The following is a 20,227-nucleotide window of genomic DNA, read 5'->3' as shown; positions in this document are numbered from 1 at the left end:
CGTCGTCTTTGATCCGGTATCATCTTCATTCTGATGCTGCGATTTATTTGCTCAACTTTTTTTTTTAATAACGCCGTGCATTATGGCTGCGTAGAGTCCCGGCCTCCACTGTAGGCAATGCACACGGCCGTCGCATAGTCGCCGTCGTGACTGATGGACACGAGCGCGCTCTCGTCCTCGTCCTCGCCCTCGCCCTCGCCCGCCTTGATCCTCGCCACCGGTGGTCCACTGCTGCTGCTACCGTTGCTGCTGCATCGCCGCCGCTCAATCACAATGTCGTGCCAGCCCAGTCGCCGGTGCTGCTGCGCGTGCGCCTTGATGGCCGCTTCCTTGGCCGCGAATCTGTCCACGATGCCGTCGCGTCAGTTCCCCGCCATCAACCTTGGCTAAACGCGTTGCATCAGTGGAAAGAAGGAGGGGGGGACTCACCGCCCCGCCACAAAGACGGCCATCTTCCACAGCCCCGTCTTCCGAACCGCTCCCCCATCCCCATCCCCGTCTCCGTCTCCGGCGACGAGCCCCCCCTCGGCCGTCAAGCCCGGCAGCCGGTCGTCGGCCGCCGCCAGCTCCTCGGGCGCCAGGATGCGCCGCACGAAGCGCCCCCGCCGCGGGCCCCGGAGGATGGCGTGGATGCGCGCGATGTGGCAAATGTCGGTGCCCACGCTGAGGGCCAGCGGAAATGCCCGCAGCGGCCTCATGGGGCCTTTGGAGCGACCGACGTCCTGAATCCCTCGTCAACGTTTGTCGTTTCGACTCTCTGGCCAGTGTGTCTGGAAGCCGTAGCACGAATCTTTGGAGGCTGAGTGAGTGGTGTTTAGTGCGGCTTATCGATAGGACAGGACGATATAGCTGCACGTTGAGGCTTTGAGCCATGTCATGTAGCTGTAAAGATAATAGATATTCTCGCGTCGGTCATCGCAGCACCATCTTGTGCCATCTTCCCAATCACCTTACTTCTACTATTTATACTCTATACCCCCTATGCAATATCGCCCCCATTAAACCCGTATCCCACTCGAAAGACCATGAAGCCTTGGACATGATATGCCGTCGAGCAAGGGGTCCACACCAACTTGCTCAAAAACCACCCGACTCACGAATACTCGGCCAAAACATATAATAGCATCATGCATATTTCTCTCGCGCTAGTCCATGGCAACAGGCTTTTTGCTTGTCTGTTTGGCGGAAACAAGCTCCCCCCAAGCGCATAAAAGAGCCAGCCACGAAACGTAAAAACACGACGTTGAGCAGAAAAAGACGGCCTTGTGTGAGATTCCTTCCTTTCCCCCTTGCCTCTCTGGCCGGAAAATTAACACTTGCGTTATACTAACCGACAGACGTCGCTTGTTCAAGTGTTGCCCTCCCTACCGAACTGTCCCGAAATCAAAAGGCTTCTCTTGCAATGGCTCGCCTCCAGGCTTTCTTCCTCTTGGCTCTGTGCAAGCAGGTCAGTCGTGATACCTCGAGATTAGGAACGAACAAAACGCTCACGCTGCTCCAAGGCCTTTGCTCTCATGGCCCCGATCCCAGCCTACGTCGCCTTCCTCCCCGGATGCCAGGTCCGAGCTGTCCCCGGTGGCCCTCTGGTAACCCTGACTGGCACCGTCCATGACGTCCAGAAGCGTGCTACACAGTTGAATCCCAACTGGGCTGCCAAGTACACGGGCAACAACTCTACGGACAACCGCATCGAGAGCCACGGGTCTAACAAACGAACCGACTTCTCCGTTACCTGCGATAACCCCCATGGCTGGTTTGGTGCCAACCCGGCATTCATTGATAACGGAATTCGCTATCTCTCGGGTGTCCAGGGCCGTCCAACCAACGAGGCCGGCCCAGGAAACTGCGGCAGAGTCAGCTGCTCACTCGACAGTGCCATCTGGTGGTGTAACCATGCAAGTGCCCGCTGCTCATCATTCGACTCCTTGGGCCGACGCCCCTTAAGCAACTGCTAACCCGTTGACATAGGACTCGAAGCCAAAGACGCTTGATTCGTTTGGGAGCATTGCCGACGGCGCTCGCCATGTTTTGGAGACGTGCCTTCGGGTAAGTAATTGGCGGCTCCAACCACCCGTCGTTGGTCAAGCATACCACCCTGCAAATTGGAGCGTCATTGTGAGAAGGGAAAGCTGTTAATTTGACGGCTGGGTGAGTACACATCAAGCAGGCGGTGGCAGTAGCTCGGCGACCGAGCGTTCGCGAATCAAAGCAAAAGACAAACAGGAGCTGGACAGCGTCCATTCAGCCATCAGGTACAACCGCGTGTAAATCAAATTGCAATGTACCGCTTCATTACGACACAGGCTGCCCAAGCGAGCAGCCATCCCAAGTCCTTCCAGGTTCCGCCAACAAAGCTTGGCAAGCAACCTCGTATCCCGTTCCCTGGCTCCCCTTAGGTCGAAGACAACGCCTTCAATGGGTTTTCCCCTCCAATCAACCAAGTCCGACATAATCTTGCAGTCAAGTTGCCCGCACAGGTGTAGACGAGAGTACTTGCGTTCTTTAGTGCAGCATGATCATGATGGTCCTCTCGCAATCAAAATAGGCCCTCGCCAGTGAGAATGGAAACCGAGATCCATATACATGAGTGGGGGATTTCACACCAGCACGCAATGCCCAAAGACACAAGCGCTGGTTCTTGCGGAACACCTCGTCTCCTTTAGTCGTTGAGCAGTGGAGCGCGCTCCTGGTCGGCGGGCGGGTTGCGCCTCCACTTGAGGTCACGTCCAGCCCAGGTGGGCAGGGCAATGGCGAGGGTCATGACGAAGAGTAGGGCCATGATGACAAAAGCAAAGATCCACTGCAGGGCAATGATCTGGCGCTGGAACTGGGCGACGCCAATGGCGGCAGAGAGGATGCTGAGGGCGAACCCCATGGTATAGTCCTGCGAGAGGTTAATACGAGAATATCATGAGAGAAAGAGACAGGGAGAGCGTACCTTGTAGGCGACGATGAAAAAGGAGCCATAGGCCAGGATAGACCAGATGAAAATGTTGCCAAAGACGCGGGCAACAAGGTTGTGTTGGTGGGGTACCATGATGGCGCCGTTCCAGTAGATGGCGACAAAGGTCCAGGCCAGAGGTCCGGAGACGGCCGGGGCGTGAATGAAGCGCGGGTAGGCGTTGTGGCGGAAATAGAGCGAGGAGAGGTTGATGAAGTTGAGAACGAGGATGAGCTCGGCCCAGTGGAAGTGGGAGCGGACGAAGAGCATGATAAAGGCAAAGTGGAAGAGATTGTTGAGGATGAAGTGGCTGCCGACACTGGCGGCGGCATAGGCACGGTCGGCATTGCTCGAGAAGAGGTGGGCAATATAACCGATTTGCAGGATGAAGAGGCCAATCCTATATATCGGTCAGCGGAGAAGTCGTGAGCTCGGCGAGAGGACGACGGACCAGTAAATGTCTGCGAGGACGTGGTTCATGGTAAAGGCGCTTGGGTAGAGGTAGTTTTGGTCCCAGACGCGGTTGCGGATGTTGAAGCCATCGTGAGGCTCGTGGACGGTGTAATAGACGGAGACGACGACAGAGAGGAGCCAGGAGAGGAGGGTGAGGACCTTGTAGGTGAGGATGGAGCTGGAGGTGTGCGTCTCGCGCTTAATAAAGGGGTTGTCTGATGAATTATTGTTAGTGGTGTGAACATGTGAGAAGCAAAGCCTTGGAGGCGACGTACAATCTTGCCACGCCATCTTGGCCGATGACTTTGCCCTCCGCTAGGGGCGTGGATGTCGGTTGGAGGGAGAGATCAAGGCCGGTGGAAGCCAAAGCAAAAGGAGTAGGTCAAAACAGCTGGGAGCCGGGGCGAGATGATTTTCCTGTCGACGGCGGGCTGTACAGTAGCAGCGGAGAGGGGAAGAGAGGGAGAGGCGGGAGAAAGGAGAGGAGAGGGGAAGGGCATGAGTTTTGAGCGTAGAAAGGCACAGTATCATATATACGTCAGCGTGCGAGGTAGAGAAGAGGTACCTCTGCCAAGGTATCCTGGCGCGGGTGGTTGGTGGCACACAGGGGCCGACGCGGCACCGACGGTACATGTTTTCATGTAGTCATTCCCGGCACAGTACAAGTACCACCACCCACAGCAGCGGCGGGGAAGAGCATGATGAGACAGGCCAACAGGAGAGAAGACGCCACCCTGCACGAGGGTGACGATGATGGTGGTTCAAAGAGGCAAAGAGGGGGTTGAGTGAGAAGAGCAGGGGGGGTGGGCCAGTAAAGACAAGAATAGTGGTGGTGGTGGTGGCCTGGTTCCTTTTGTTTTGGCCCTCTGCCGTCACACGCCGTGGCTGTCTCGTGTGTGGCAGCTTCTACAGTGCATGTGGCTGTCTTGTGTGGCAACTTCTACAGTGCATGTATGTGGCTGTCTTGTGTGGCAGCTTCTGCAGTGCGTTCGCTTAGTGCACCAACCCCCCTCCCCCCTTTCCCCACCCCCCGCGCCAGCACCCGCAACACCCCCTCCGCTTCCCCGCCTCCCGCTAATTAGAGCACGTTGGCGGCCAGAATCCGCGTGTAGGTACAGCACTCTGCCCTATTCCTTATTGGAACATACGCGCCCGCACCTTGAGACAAACAATTCATCAATACCGCCATCCGGAGTAGACAGCATGAGAATGGGCCATGGAAAAAAAAAAGGAGCCATGAACCTTGGCAGGCGCTCTGCGCGGGGAACCACCCGGCAAGGTGCACGCACCGTGCGAGGGCCAGCAGCTGACTGACTGCCCGTGACGCAGCTCCCCTTGGCCCAGCCATCACCGAGGACCATTTCCTCCGCCTTTGACGACGACGACCGTTGCAGACTGCCTACCAACAGTAGGTGTTGTACGTACCAGAAACTTGCCAACGTCATCGCCATAGGTAGGAGTACCTTGGGTAATTAATACTGTACAGCACAGACGCGTTGCAAAACCACCTGACCCTCCTCCCTCCACCATGGAACCTGTATTCGCCCATGCATATGCATACGCGCGCATACATACCTTAGACACTGTAGGTATATACAGTTATTAGTGTGTACTGTACGGTATTTGGTACAGCCCAAGTCAAGCAATCCTCGCTCTCCCTGTAAGTTACAGTAGCCCCCAAGTTGGCAGACCCGGAGATACACATGCACTTGGCAGAGCGTCAACCCGACCAAGTCTCGGCCCTCACTGATCCCTCCTTCTTCCAACGTCCATCGTCGTCAAAGCCATCTTCACACCCATCTTCACACCCACTACGGAACGGACATCCGACTTGGTTGCCACCCTTTCTTCTTCCCCTTTCACCTCAAGTTGCTTAGACTTCACATACTAATTAGCACCTATTGCTTTAAGCCATATGAATCGCCCAGTTATACCAGCCAGCCCCCCCTCTGCAAAGTCTCCCGCACCCGCACGTCTTAAAATCCCATCAATTCAGTCTTCTCAATAACCTTCACCCTACAACTGATGCGAACAAGGCCAGGACTGCTTCGTCCTCGGGGTATCACTGCAGTCCCGTCGTCTCTCCCCGGCCCTCCCTCACCAGACGCCCCATACAAAAGCACGATTAATCAGGCCCAAGAAGGAAAACAAGAGCTGGCATGGCAAAGCCCCATCAAATACTAGCACCGCACTTTGTCACGCCGCTTCACGACTCCGTCACCAGCTGCTCTCCTTGGTCGAGCAGCTCCGTCACCCTGCCCAGGTCCTCAATCAGGCTACGCCCCAGCCCAACCAGCAACAGCTTCTCCGCGTTGGCCGGCAGCCCCAGGTACGTCGGCGGCTCCCGCTCCGGCAGCTGGTGGATCCACGCCGTAAACTCTTGCAGGCTGGTTCCCGACGGGACCAGCAGTCCGCCCTCCGGCCCGTCGACGAGCTTGTGGTCCACTTCGTAGGCCGCCGGCGTCAGCAGCGACGTCACCAGCTGCCCGAGGAGCCTGAAGTCGCCCTCGTCGTCAATCTTGCCGCCGTACGTCTCCGTCACCAGGTAGCGTATCATGTCCCACGGAATGTTCTGCGGCGCAATGTTGGTTCGGTTACCCGCCACGCTTTCCAGCCACGTGTCGACAATAAACGCCGAGCATTCGTACTGCGTCCAAGGTTAGCTTCATGTCCATAGCTTCCCAACACTCCCATCGCCTGACTTACGTCGCTGTCATTGAACTCCCAGAAGCCCTTCCACCCCAGCCTGGGCGCGTACCGCAGCCGCTCCTGGGCCACAGCATGCAGGAACGAGATGAGCAGGTACAGCCTCGCCCTCTCCACAGGACTCTTCGCCGCCCGCGTCGACAGCGACGACATCGAGTCCTTCATGTTGGCCCTCACGCCCGCTGGCTGCTCGTAAATGAGGACGCGGGATGCCCGGATCAGGTTGACCGGGATCTTGGGGCTCGACTCCATGGACAGGAACAGGCGGAAATCTGCTTGCGGGCTGAGTGCCTCCATGCGCTTCTCCAGGCTCTGGAGCCAGGTCGGCGCCAGGTGGACGTTCTTGACCAGGACCCACGAGCCCGTCTGCGCCGCGTTGCTGATGGCCTTGTCGGCGCTCGCCAGGCCCTCATTGGACCCCATGGCAATGTTTGTGCATCTGACACCCATTCTCTCTACCAGGCTGTCGACCTTGTAGCTGGCGTCAAAGCCCGGGCTGGATACGAGCGCGATGGGCAGCGTCGCCGAGACCTGGCTGACCGTCTCCTTTAGGTCCTCGACGTATTCAAACATCTCCCCGCCAAACACTCGACTGACGAATCGCTCCGCCGCGGGCACGAACCGGTCGATGCGGAACAACTTGACCAGGAGTAGAGACACGAGCGCCTCGTCAATTAGCCCGGTGCTATCGTCCCAGACCCTGGGGACGCTGGCCTCGGCCAGCTCTTCCGTCAGGAACTTGTCCCACTCGCTCGCCGGCACGTCGTCAAGCTTCTCCTTGAGTATGCCAATCTTCCTGGCCTGGGCAAAGGCCTCGTCCTTGGCGTCGGGATCCGACGACAAGTCCCTGCCCTCGACTCGGGTATCGAGCACGACGTCAATCAGGGACTTGTCCATCTTGTACGGCGACGCCTGCGCGAGGAGCATTGCCAGCGTGATTCGGTCCTTTTGCAGCAAACCGAGGGCCGTCCGCTTAAACGTGTTGGCAAAGAGGTCCTTGACGATTATGTCCCGGCGCACGTTGTGATTGGTCTCGCTGGCCAGGTTCTTGTTCCCGTGCAGCACCGATTGAAAGATATCGAGAAAGTACTGCAGCGAGAACTGATAGAAGTGGTTGAGGAAGTGCAACTGATCCAGCACGGCAAAGACGGCGCTGCACGAGTTGGCAATGACGCCGTACTGCCGGGTGATTTCCTCCACCTCGGCCATGACGCCCTCCGTGTTGCTCATCTTCGCCGAGATCTCGGCCGCCTCTGTCTTGAGCGTCTCGAGCGTCTCAATCACGTTGTCGTCGTCGAGAATGTTGCCTCGGGACTCGTTGAGAGCCAGCAGGAGCTGCTTCTCCAGCTGACGCAGGTGAACCTTGAACTCGCCCTGGAGCTTGATGAGGTTGGTCCGGCGTTCGTCGACGTCGGGACGCTCCGACTTGAGCACGTCGTTGAGCGACTGCGTCTGAAGACTGCTCTTGGTGACTGTAAAGTTGACAAATGTCGTTCGGCTGCAAATGTCCGGCGCAAACTGCGCAGACGGGTCCCGCGTGGACAGGTAGAGCTTGAACGACGGTGAAAAGTCAATTTCCTGCTTGCCCAGTTGGATCAGGACGCGGCCGCCGGTTCGCTGATACTCCTTGTTCAAGACGTGGTTGAGGATTGGATCCAGGTGCTCAGCGTCTTGGATGAGAATCGGGTTGCCGAACCGCAACGAGCTCTCGAGTTGCTTGGTAAAGTTGTCATCCAAGAAGCTTGTGACCGTGAGTCGGCGGTCTTTGCACTCCTTCTGCAAGAACTCCGTCACTCGCCCGGACGGGTCGATGATGAGCGGGTAGCGGTTGAAGCGCTTGAGAACGATGGCGTTTTCGGTGCACAGGTCGTCCACTGGCAGCGTGTTTTCTTGCCAGCTGAGCCGTTCGTCCGCGCTCGACAGATACTCGGTAACCGGGTTCGGGGACTTGTACTGGATGCCGGAGAGGTGGAGCTGATGGCACCAGTCGTCCATCATGGACTTTCGAAAGGTCTGATCGTAGAGACCGCTGTACGCCAAAAAAGCAGCGGCAACAAGAACATCACCCACGAGCGTACTAATCTGCGTCTCAAACGACTTGCTTCCCTCCTCCCAGCGCGTTCTTTCCGACGACAGGCTGTCGAGCAGGCGTACGCTGCGGTCGACCTTGAACTGGACCTTGGACATCTCGGCCTTGATCGCCTGCGTCTCGCTGACGAGTGCGGCGTATTCGGTCTTGTACGTGTCGATGCTGGACTCGAGCTCTGCAATGTTGTTCTCCACGGCCTTAGCCTCGGCCTTGGTCTGGAGCGCCTGCTCCTCGAGCTGCGTCACTTCCTCTTTGAGCGGGCCAACGCGGTCGAGTATGTCCGAGTAGTTGACCTGGGCAGCCACCCATTGCACGAGGGGCCCGCAGGCCTTGGAGGCCCTGTTGACCTTTTCAAACGTGAACTCGGGGTTTGACAGGAACTCGTTGCGCATCTTGATCCTCAGTGCCCGCGTCATTTGCTTGGCATTGTCGAACATGATGATGCTGGCAATAAAGTCATCCCTGCGGACGACGGCCTGGACCGCTTTCCAGTCGTTTATCCTGTGGCCGAGCAAGGTGCAGACCGCGTCGAGCGCCAGCCTCACGCCCTGCGGCGGGTTGCCCATGGACCGAACTTCGGTCAGGTGCTGTCGTTTGATGTTGCTGACGCTGGCCTTGGCCTCTTCGACGGCCGGCTCCGCCTTGTCGAGGTCCTCCAGCACCACATTCCTCCGCATCGCCACCTCGGCTTCCTGCTTCTCCAGCGCCGCCTGAATCTCCAAGGACGTGTTCTTTCTCTGCTCCGCCTCTCTCTGGTCGGCCACCATACGCTTGAGCTTCTCGTTCGCCTCGTTGTCTTTTTGCTCGAGCTGCGTCTTCTTCTCTGCAAGGCTGGCTCGAAGGTCGCGGACCTTGTCCACTGTGTCCCTCAGTTTCTCGAGACCAACGTTCAAGTGTCGCTGTTGCTCCTCGAGATCTTCGCGCTTCTCATTGTACAGCTTGACGTACTGCCCCACAAAGTCCAAGAAGTGGCGGGGCGTCAGGAAAGTCACTTTTTTCTGCTGCCTGTACAGCTTCTCGTTGTAACGCTGGAGCGAGTAGTGGATGTACACCATCGAGTTGATGACGGCCTCGCGGTGCGTCGGCGGCAGGTTGAGGCCGCGATAGGCGACAGGGATCGTGTCGGGTGCCGCAAAGCTGCTTCGGTCCAGGTCGACGGAGTAGGTGAGTTCGTGTCCGACTTGGAACAAGGCCTGGTCCGACCAGTCGCCGAACCAATTCAGCACGCATCGGTTGAACAAGGCCGGGCTAGTGGCGGCCTTGGAAGACAACCCGCCCTCCGGTGGGTTCATGGTGAATACAACGTGGAGGTTATTGACAATCTGTTGTGTGAACCACTTGTACAGCTCCTCCGGGGAGTCAAGATGCAGGTTTTGCCGTTGCGCGCCCTCTTTGCAGGCAGTCATCAGGGCAGCATAGTCGTCGCCCTCAAAAAGGCCGGGCACCTCGGCGTTGGCGAGCAGCGTGTTCATGCGCTCCAGGAAGCCAGAGTCGAGGACGTTGGCCTCGTCCATGATGAAGCAAATCTTCTCTCCCTTGCAGCCGCAGCGACGGAGAACGTCGCGCAGGTCCTCGTCAAAGTCTTCGCCCGAGTACTTGCCGTGGACCTTGATCTGGAACACCTTGAGGCCGTTCATCCAAGCAACGAATCGAGAAAGCGTCGTCTTGCCGCTGCCACTGACACCAATCAGGATCAGATGGCCCTGGGGCTGTCTGAAGACACGGTCAATGCGGAGCACGTGCTCCAGGACATCGTTAAAGAGAATCAGAGGCACGTCCACCTCCTCTTCACAGAACGTTTTGAGTCTGGCCTTGACGAATTCTCTCAACTGCTCACGGTCGACAGGGACGTAATTCTTGGACAGCCAGTTCGAGAAAAGGATGGGGCCTCCCAGAGCCTTCTCCTCGTCAATGGTGGGGAAGAACTCCAAGGCGATTCGCCGCACTGCCTCGTCGGTCCATGTCCGCTCCTCCTCGGCAACCAGACGATCCTGGAAAAGTCGTAGGGCCTCGTGGGCCCAAATGCGGATCAGGCCCTCGACGGACAGAGCCTCGAGTGGCTTGATCGCTTCATACAGGCCCCGGACCCAGCGGGTAAGCTCGCGAGGACTGTAGACGTAGTGAGGCTGAATCTTGGGGGTAAACCTTTGCTGCGACTCGAGATAGAACTGAACCATTGCGTTTGTGAGCGGCTCGGCGTAGCCACGGAGGGATGGAATGATCTTGAGAACCGCCGAATTAAACGTGCCATATATCTGCTTGAGGGACAGCTCTCCGGGATAGTCAACCATGACGAGAGGCGCGTGGCGGAGAAATCTCGCGCCCAAGGGCGTGCGTCCGGAATCCGTGGGCGGGTTGCAAGCCCCGACGAACTGGATGCGGTCCAGAGTAACCCACGACTTGTCAGATGTGCGCCAGAATCCATTGTGCTCGACGAGCTGCCGCAAAAAGGAAATGGCCCGCTGTGTTCCATAGTGATCAGGAGCCGGCAGGTTGATTTCATCACAAAAGACGACGAGCCAGCGGCCAATCTGCGTGGGCGACAGCATGACACCGTTGAGCGTCTTTTTGTACTCACAGTACTGCTCAAACGTCTTGATCAGGAGGTCTGGCGTGGTCGCGCTGGAAAAGTTGAGGCCCACGACCTCCATGTTCGGGAGCTTACGGAGAGCGCTAAACAGTGTCATTGTTTTACCCGAACCTGGCGGACCGCAAAGTAGGAGTGGCTTGTGCTCGGCCAGCCACGAGTACAGCACATCTTCGTGACGAACAGTGTCTAGTGTGGGAATGACCACGTCCGTCTGGATGATGGAGTGGGTGTTGACCTCGATGCTCGGCACCTGGTTTTGCCAAGGAGTCCATTCGGCCTTGGGCAGGCTCACGTCAAAGTCAATCAGCGAGCTGACGCCATCCAAGGGGGGGGATCCGAAGCTGGCAAGGGCGCATATGTCATCCCCAAAAGCCTTGCGATCCGTCAGAGGACAATCTCCGGTGAGTGCCCAGACCAGAGCGAGCAAAAGCTTCTTGGGCACAAAGGCCTCAACTTGGTCGGGATCCAAGGGGAAGTCAGAGTGCTGGCCGTTGTACTCGATGACGTCTCGAACGGCCTTGTTCAGCAGCGAAAAGAGCGTCGTCAGGACACGGGCGATGGTAAACTCCATGATGTGGTTGTAGCGTTGGGCACGTTCCAAGGCCTGGAAGATGAAGTCATCCGAAGTCAAGTACACTTTCAGCAGCTCGGCAACTTGGTCCTGGACGGCCAGGATCTTGGCTGGAGTTTGTCCCGTCGCAACGCTGTCTTCGTCCAAGTCCTCAAAGGGAACCTTGCTCAGGGTCTCGAGGTAGTTGGCGACCATCATGCTCGGCGTGACGGTGTCCTCGCTAAACCAGACCATGCCGCATCGACTGACGGTGGCGAGGGTTGCGTACTTTAGCGTCTCGACCTCAAACATGATCCGGACATTGGCTGGCAGGTTGAGACGCTCGCCGTTGGGAAGCGTCAGCAGCTTATTGTCATCAAGCACGCTGTTCAAGTTCTCCACCCATTCGGGATCAACGTCGCCATCGAAGACGATCCAATGCCTCTTCGAGTCTTCGCCGCGGAGGTTGTCGACAATCTTCCGAAGAATGCTTGTGAAGAGACCGTCGGTCCACTCGCGGGTGGTAGAGTCGAGGCTACCATACAAGGCCTCCTTGGACATGACTTTGGAGTCAATCACATGGGATACGCCCTCGATGGCCTCGACCTTTTGCAGCGCGTCGAGCAAAAGTCTCCAGGCGGCAGACTTGCCGCTGCCCGAGTTTCCCACCATCATCACACCGTGGTGAATATTCTGGATCTGGTACAGCTGCAGGACCTTGGTCATCCAGGTGTCGGTGACAACTAGGTGGCGCTCGGCGGCGAGGCCGCGGATGGCCTCCTCCAGTGCTTGAAGGTTTGCCGGCACGTATCGAACGCCGGGGAAGCACTGCCCCTCAATGGTCGTCATGATCTCGACATCCGACTTGATCAGCTTGGGAGCGATAGTCTCCCGGATGCTCTGCACAATGATTTCAGGTTCAACGACCTCTTCGGCGCCACCTAGGTTCCCATCGGTAAGGCGAGCACGCTTGAGACCCCCCGAGCTGACCAAGACGCTTTTTAAGGCCCGGAGACCGAAGTCGTAGTGTGCCTGCTTGGAGAGCTCGCTGGAGCACTGGTCAAAGAAGGGGACCGTTTGCTTGGAGAGCTCTTTTGCTTGGTTGAACCCCTGCGAGTAGAGCATGACTTCGGCAATGAGCTCTTTGTCAGGCTTCGACATGGCCACGCTTCGGAAGAGCTTCTTCAGGTTATCGGGCAGGTTGGAGCGGCCGGCATAGCCCGGATTCATGGTGATGAAGATGCCGGTGTTCTCGTTCACGCTCAGCTGGCGGCCAACCAGCTCAATCTGGGACGTGCTCTCCTCTGCGCCCTGCTTGAGGCCAAGCTGAATGTTTTGAATCTGCTGCGAGACGGCCGACAAGATCCTTTCCTCGAGACGATTAAACTCGTCGAAACAGCCCCAAGCACCGACCTGGCAAATTCCGAGGAAAATGCGGCCCATGGCCTGGAAGTCGAAGGTGTCGTCGCAGCAAAAGACGAGAGTGAACCTGCCAAGTTGAACGCCCAGGGCCTTGACCGATTCCGTTTTGCCGGTTCCGGCCGGTCCATAGGGTGAACCTCCAAGGCGCTGGCAGAGGGCCTGCGTGAGGGTGAGGAAGCACCGGTCGGTGAGAGGGGTTCGGACGAGACGTTCCGGAACGCCCAGGTACTCGAAGCCGTAGTTGAGCTTGGCATTGGCCATTCGGACTTGCAGGCGGTCGAGGAAGTTTCCCTCGGGCAAGTAGATGTATCGCATTTGGAGTAGCCAGAGGTAGTGACTGGGAGAGTCAGCGCCGGCGCCGATGAGCTTCCCGATGGCATCGCGCTGATGTACGCATTCCGTGATCATCTGCTCGCACTTTTTCCGCAGAATGACTTCCAAATCACCCAACACGGTGTCTGCAAGGACGCGCAGCACCTCGACCTCCCGCTCGAACAAAGTCTGCAACGACTGGCCACCTGCGGCCAGCGACTTGTCCACAGCCGTCGTCCATACTGCCTGGGTGGCCAAGACGACAATCTGGCTGGGAAACTCCTCCATGAACTGCTTCAGTGCGTCGCCGTCGACCGCTTGAGACTCGAACAGGGGCGTGTACCGATCCACAGCCTCGGCCAGCAATTCCGCGAGCGTGGCCTTCATCCCTCCCTCAAGAAGCGCAAGCCAGTCGTTGATTCTCGGCGTCTTGGCAAGGGAAATTTCCTTCTTCAGAGTCACAACCTCGCCCTCCTTGGAGGTGAAGCCGGAGATGACGGACTCGTCGTCCATCACGAGGCCGCACAGACCAGCAAACATCTTTTTGAAGTGCTTGGCAATGCGCAGAGTGTCGTTGCTGTTGCCAATCATCTCCAGGAGATCCTCGTCGCCAACAAAATAGAAGCGGGGGAAAGAGACCCTCTCCTTTTCCAAGTACTCGCCCAAGGCCTTCTGGATCTTGTTGAGCATTTCTGCCAAGCGCTCAAGCGACTTTTGCGCGTTGGGAATGTTGAGTACGTCCAGGACGTATGGCGTCTTGTTGGCCTTTTTCATGACGGCCAAGAACTCGCTGTTGATGTTCTGGAACCGGCCGGACTCGATGGGAAGTAGGTGCTTGATGTCCGCGTTGCCGGTGAAGACGCCCTCAAGATAGACCCACTGGCGCTGAACGTCGATCCATACGTCAAACAGGACGTGGACGCGGTTCAGCTTGTCCTCCCATGCCACGGCTTCTTCCTCAAACTCCTTGTAGTACGGAGAGTGCTTCATGGCTTGCAGCGAGTTCAGGTTTTCGCTGCATTTGGCAAACAGATCGTCCCAGCCGCGGATGAGGCGACATTTGTTCTGATAGTTGACCATTTCCAGAGCATAGTTCTGCCACGTCTCGCGGACCTGCTTGATGAATTCCTCGAGGGCCATTTCGCCTTGTGCCTGAGCAATGATATCCTTGACAATGGCCTCGGTCGCAACCAGGTTGAGGTCCCATACATCGCCAAGCGTCATGGAGCTGGGGGAGAAGCGCTTCTGGGGCTTTATTTGCTTGTAAATCTTGTGCCAGTGCCGCTCGCGGATGGCATCTGACTTGAGATCTGACAGAATGGGGTTGACCTTGAGGAACCCACGGAGAATGCCCTGGACGTGCTCAAAGGCGGCATACTGTCTCATCCGGCTGGGCATCTCCTTGGTGCTCTTGATGAGGTCGTCCACCTTGGATCGAACCTTGCGCGGCTGAACGGCGGTCCACAATACGTCACGCGTCTCGTTCAAGCTCGCCCAGATGGTCGAGAGATTGGACCAGACGGATTGAAAGTCCCGGACCTCTTCAAGCGTCGCTTCCAAGGAGCTGTCCTGGGAGGCGGGAATGTCCAGGGCCTCCTTGGCCTTGACGACCTGCAAAAAATCATCCTGAAGGCTGGCGATGCGGGTCTCAAAGGAGTTCAAGGTAGCCGAGGCAGCATCGGGTTGAATGGTTCCAGACACTGGCTTCTCTTCGTTCCATTGAGAAATGGTCACTGCAATTCGCTCATTGACCAGCTTGTCCTGGGCGGTTATGTTGGCTCGCATAGCGTCCGACTGCTCTTCCATGATTCTCGACTTCTTCTCGAGAATTTCCTTGAGAGCCTCCCACTGGCTGTCAATTTGTTCGATGTGGAGCCAATCGCTTGGGAAGTGATAGCGCTGCCGCACGAGCGTCGACTGCCCCTGGCGAAACATGTCAATCTCTGGCGCCCAGAGCTTGACGTTGCGCTTGCAGCTCTGCACAGCCGTGATGAACTGGACGGCCTGCGCCGTCGACGACGTGTCAGAGCTCTGGCCCTCGAGGTGCTTGCGTGCCTTTTCGATCTCGGCATGAACATCTCGCATGCGGTTCCCCAGTCGGCTGGCGAACTTGATCAAGATCTCATGCTGCCACTGGTCGTACTTGGCATTGACTTTGGTCTGGACCTGGTCGTAATCGACGGTGATGTGTCCAAACGAGCGGCTGACCTCTTGGGTGTCAAATGTGGTGCGGACCTTGCGAATGTCCTGCAGACACTCGAGCCACCGCGGGAGATGGTCACCAAGCATGTCGTATACCTGCTCCGACTGCAGATCCCAGAGAGACTGGAACTGAAGCCATTTGTCGACGTACGCGCTAACTTCCTGCAGCTTCTTCTCCACGGACACGTACACCCGACGAAGCATGCTCGCACAGTCGGTGGGCAGATCAGTGAAGCGCGGCTCGTCGTTGGCGGACGTGCTGAGGCTCATCTGATATCTCGCAGCCTTGATTTTGCGCAGATTGCAGACAATGCCAAGCCAGTCGTGAAGGTGCAGAAACCAACTCGCTCTTGCGTACTCCAGGGGAGGGTCCAGGTAGATGACCTGGTTTCGCATGGCCAGCTCAAGAACCAGCCGCTTCATCGTCGGCCCGTCAGGCTTGCTCTCCTCCTCAGCAGGCTTCTTGCGCCGCCCGTCATCCAGCATGTCGTCTTCAAAGGCAGCAATCCAAGTCTGGACCGCGCCGTGCAGGCGCTCGAGTAGGATGGCCTGAATTTTCTGGTTCAGCTCCCGGACCCAGAAGTCGAGGTTGACGTATTGCTCAAGGTTCAGCTGGTCGACGGCAGACTGAATGGTGTTGAGGCGTGACTGGAACGCCGAGGCATCGTAGGGGCAGGTGCTGAGCTCTTTGAGCGCCTGCTCCACCGTCGCGTGGATGTGGATCAACGACATGGCCTTGCTCTGGAGCACGGAGACGGCGGCAGCAAAGCCTCGGATGAACATGCCGTGCTTGCTCTCCGTGCTCTTGGACAGGCTGAACTCGGTGCCGCCGGGCAAAATCGGCCGGGCCTGCCTCTGGTCGGCATAGAAGAGTTCGTGCGAGTTGACAAACGACTCCCATCGCAAGGGCACGCCCTCGCCAATCAACCTGTACACCTCGTTGCGGTAGCCGTTGAGCAGGACGGACTCTTCACCCATGCCGGAGACCTGCCGCAGGGTTTGGGACAAGGTCCTGACGCTCTCCATCAGGCTGACGGCGTAGGGGTACACCCGCTTGGCGTCTTTGGACACGGTCGTCACGGCGTGGGGGACGGAGTAGGACTGCCACATGAGATTGCGAGTCTCCTTGAACAAGGTGATGACCTGAGGGTCAAAGTTGACTGCCAGCTCGAGGATGCCGCCTGCAGACCTCACCCGAGCAATGTCAAAGAGCTGGCCGGCGATGGAGATTTTCCGCCGGCTCACATCAGACAGCCACGCCTCGTAGATGCGAGCGGTGTCGAGCTTGTGCTTGAAAAGGTCGCTCTCCTCCTGCAGCTTGTGGCCCTCGGCGTGCAGATGCCAGTCCGGGCCAAGCACCGCTTCGACCTTTCGCATGTACCCATCGAGCTGGAACTCGATCTGACGCGCCCAGATGATGGCGCCGGAAACGGGCGGCAGGTCGCGGAGCTGGGCCATGGCGTGTGTCTCCGAGTGTCCATACTGCTGCTTGAAGCGCTCGTGCAAGCCGTTGATGGCTTGCTTGACGTGGTCCATCAGCTGGTTCTGGTACTCCTGGATGGCGCCGCGGATCTTGGGCCGCACAAACAGGGCGTTGAACTTGGAGAAGACGCGAAACATTTCGTTGGCAGTCTTGGCCGTGGCGAGGCGGTCTCTCAGTCGAGCAATGATGGAGTTTTCCACCCGCGTGGTGCGTTCGTTGTAAAGGTTCTCAGCTCGAACCCACCGCTCCTTGCCCTGGTCAGTGACGTCGAGGAGGTCGACGTTCTGCAGCGATTCCCAGGCCTGCTTCACTTCTTCCACGGCGTCGACATCACCCATTTCTTCCATGACAGCGCCATTGGTGCCGGCGGCGTCGGCCGCGCCCGAGAGGGTGGCCCGGGGTCCCAGCACGTTGACAATGGTCCGCTGGAGCTGTTCGTGGTTGTCACGAAAGGTCCCGACGTATTTGATTCGCGACTCGAGTTCCGAGTGCTTCTTGTTGATCTTGATGGGGATGAACTTTTCGTTTCTGCGGCGAGTGACTTCGCGGGCGACATTGGTGAACTCCTTGAGGTTGTCTTCCCACGTCCTGAAGATGCCGTCGCAGGTGCGCATGAGAGCCTGGAACTGTTTGTAGTCGAGGTTCACGAGCTCGGTGCCGGGCAACAGGCGGTGAAGCACGTCGTCCAAGTCGGCTGAGATGGCCTCCACTAGAGGAAGTGCCCGACGGATGGGATAGGGGCATATCCGCAGCTTCTTGTTCAGGTGGCCAAAGATCTGCGAGATGGCCTCCTGGACCTTGGGCAGCGACGTGGCAGACAGCAGTTCATCCAAAGGAAAGTCGCGCATGAGCTGATTGTACTTTTGCACCTTTTCCATGGCCTCCTTGAGACCAGTGTCGGCGGTGAAGCTGACGGTGGCTTGGAACCGCTTGGCATGCTTGAGGATCTCGAGGGTCAAAAGGACACCTTCGCTCCTCAGCTGCCCCTCGATGCCCTCAAGCGCCAACTCCATGGACAGCCAAAAATTGACCTCTTGGCTCGCCGTGCTGAACTCCTGGTTGGCATTGGAGGAAGGGTCCTTTGTCATTTTGGTGATGCCCTGGATGGACTTGATCCACGTATTCACGTTGGCCTGCAGCCTGTTGAGAAAAGTGCTGTCCTGCAGCAGGTTGGCCGGGATGACATCAATCGACGGCTTGGAGTGGTGTGCCTCGGCGTCGTCGAGAGCGTTTTGAACAATCGAGTGGAACGTCAGGGAGATTTCAGGGATGTCGACATTCTGCTGGAGATGAAGCAGGCTGAGCTCCAGGTCGTTGAGCCTCTTCTTTGTCACGGGGATGCCCGTCTTGGCATCGACGTCGGCCCGGCCCCTCGTGCCGTTGGCCAACTGCTGACTCCTCGTGTTGGCATCAAAGTAAGGGACCAAGGCATGGTGAACCTGGGAGTGGAGGACCTCCCACGGGGACAGAGAGGCGCCCTGTTCCCCAACAGCAGCATTCAGGGACGCGGGGCCGGGTAGATTAGTGATGAAGATCTGAGATGTAAGAGGTCGAGTCGGGTCGATAGGCTGCGGCGTCTTGAGCAAGACAAGAGAAGCCACCGTAGTGGGCGACGAGACGATTTCGGTCGAGAGAGTGTAGGAGAAGGACGAAGGCGCTGCATGAGGTTCAAACACCAATGTCAGCAAAAGTCCAGCAAGTACAAGCAAGGGAACTAACCAGCCGAGTCAGCGCCGTTCTCGACGACGGCTGAGGAAGAGGGCGCAACGTCCTTTTGGATGTAGAGGACATTCTGGGCGTCGTTGGCGAAGCGGGTACAGCGCGAGGCGGTCTCGCCGTAACGGCTCTTGTGCAGCAAGCTACCCGGCTGCTCGAGGTCCTGCCGCGTGGCCCCGAGGGCAATCTGGCAGACGGCAGCCAGATGCTCGACGACGCGTTCGGGCTCGATGGTCGGGAACGAAGGCGTCGCTACGCCGTTGGCCGCTGCCGGGCCCTGCGCAGGCGAGGAAGACACTTCCATGTCGGAAGATGGCGGCGAGATGAAGAAATCACCCACGAAGTGTCATTTCCAACGGGCAGGAGAAGAAGACAAATCGTTTGGCTGGCGAGGGAGCAGGCAAGGACGAGGGCGCGCGGGATGGGATCGGCCGTCCGGATTCAGGGGGTGGGTGGCAGCTGGCTTGATGCTCTGCAGGAGAGGCGAAGGGGCGGGGGAGGAATCGGATGAGTCGTGCCGTCGTGCCGTCGTGCGTCGGTCGTCGTGAGGCCAGATGAAGATTCGTCTGGGCAGCGTCGATGGGGTTTGGCTTTTGTGTAGGAGGACGGACATTCATCAAGCCAGGATCGCGGTGCTAACTTACTTGGTACAGATACAACATGCAGGTGCAGCTGCGGATACAGGTACCGACCGCACAGCTTGCTTGCTTGCTGTCCACTTTGATTCACAGACGCGACACCCCGGGCCCAACCAAGAGCCCCAAAGCCCCACCCCTGTCGCGACACACAACCTGGAAGTTAGGCAAGCTGTCCCGTCAAGTGCTCGATACTTGAAGAGCGTCCGGGTGTTACACGTAAAGTCAGGTACTGAGTACAGCCTTGAAGTCCAAATGAAGGGTAGAGTTCGTCAGCTCAAACATTATGTAAACGACCCCCGACATTCGATTGGCCACACCCACTGCTGGGCACTAAGTACTATACAGTACTAGGTATCCGTGGATAAGTAAGGTAAGTTACCATTTCCCCGGCCCTTCGTCCCGGCAGCCACGCCAAGGCTTGGAAGCGCTGGTATTCAACAGGAAAGTAGGTAGGTTGAGTCCCAGGCCATGTTTTACCTGCTGGCCATATCGAAGGCGTCTCCTTTGGTCTCCTTTGAACCGCCGCCTCCGACATCGCTCCCATTCGAGCGAGCGAGCACTGCCTCCCGTCCGTGGGGGGCGTGGGTTTTGATAACACCAAGTTTAAAGTTCCGTCCGTCGTGCTGCCTCCAAGTCACGCCGCCGTGTGCTGCCAAAGGAGCCAGCTACACGTGGGTCCCTTTTTGTTTGTTTGCTCGAGTCAGAGCTGTGTTGGGTGTATACAAGGCGCACGATTCCACATCTTCCCATAGTCCACGGCGCAGACTGCTTATAGACACTCAAAGTCCCCGCCAAGTCGGGTGCGTACATAGTATATTTCCGACGTGCCGATGTAATATAACTCGAAGCCGTCGAGCAGTCATCGAGGCCAAGAAGAGAAGAACAGCCAAAGAAAAAAGCGTCGATCCAAGCACACCCACCGTCCGCCGACTTCCCCCGGACGCTTCTTACTTTCCGAGGCCCTTGGCACCTCAGGCACCTCAAAGGTACAACATCTGTCTGGCCAAATGCTTGCCACACAACTCCCAACGCCGTCTTCCGTAAATCTGAACCACTCTCTTCTTCTTTTTTTTTGTCCACCGTGCTCATGCCACAGAGTTCTGCACACGACGCGCAACATAGGAG

At 57.6% G+C, this 20,227-nt stretch overlaps 4 protein-coding genes across 4 annotated transcripts; 1 reads left to right on the top strand and 3 right to left on the bottom strand.

The window, feature by feature from the left end:
• Positions 1-80: 80 nt before the first annotated feature.
• Positions 81-698, bottom strand: HRG_03544 (4'-phosphopantetheinyl transferase superfamily domain-containing protein; the record flags this gene model as incomplete). Its single annotated transcript, XM_044862015.1, has 2 exons — positions 81-342; positions 430-698. The coding sequence occupies 2 exons, from the start codon at positions 696-698 to the stop codon at positions 81-83; spliced, it is 531 nt and encodes a 176-aa protein (XP_044723041.1).
• Positions 699-1,402: 704 nt separating this feature from the next.
• Positions 1,403-2,268, top strand: HRG_03543 (uncharacterized protein; the record flags this gene model as incomplete). The annotated part of the gene is made up of 4 exons (XM_044862014.1): positions 1,403-1,447; positions 1,503-1,853; positions 1,969-2,046; positions 2,224-2,268. The coding sequence occupies 4 exons, from the start codon at positions 1,403-1,405 to the stop codon at positions 2,266-2,268; spliced, it is 519 nt and encodes a 172-aa protein (XP_044723040.1).
• A 391-nt stretch (positions 2,269-2,659) lies between these two features.
• Positions 2,660-3,685, bottom strand: HRG_03542 (ATP synthase F0; the record flags this gene model as incomplete). Its single annotated transcript, XM_044862013.1, has 4 exons — positions 2,660-2,884; positions 2,939-3,341; positions 3,393-3,609; positions 3,670-3,685. The coding sequence occupies 4 exons, from the start codon at positions 3,683-3,685 to the stop codon at positions 2,660-2,662; spliced, it is 861 nt and encodes a 286-aa protein (XP_044723039.1).
• Positions 3,686-5,600: 1,915 nt separating this feature from the next.
• Positions 5,601-18,768, bottom strand: HRG_03541 (dynein heavy chain and dynein motor domain-containing protein; the record flags this gene model as incomplete). Its single annotated transcript, XM_044862012.1, has 6 exons — positions 5,601-6,041; positions 6,101-11,570; positions 11,619-11,819; positions 11,874-18,187; positions 18,239-18,405; positions 18,468-18,768. 6 exons carry the CDS (start codon positions 18,766-18,768, stop codon positions 5,601-5,603), a joined length of 12,894 nt encoding a protein of 4,297 aa, XP_044723038.1.
• Between the last annotated feature and the right edge of the window lie 1,459 nt (positions 18,769-20,227).

The sequence above is a fragment of the Hirsutella rhossiliensis genome (genome assembly GCF_020360975.1).
Source record: "Hirsutella rhossiliensis strain HR02 chromosome Unknown scaffold00003, whole genome shotgun sequence".
NCBI classification, from domain to species: Eukaryota; Fungi; Ascomycota; class Sordariomycetes; order Hypocreales; family Ophiocordycipitaceae; genus Hirsutella; species Hirsutella rhossiliensis.
This window is presented reverse-complemented; position numbering and strand designations above follow the sequence as displayed.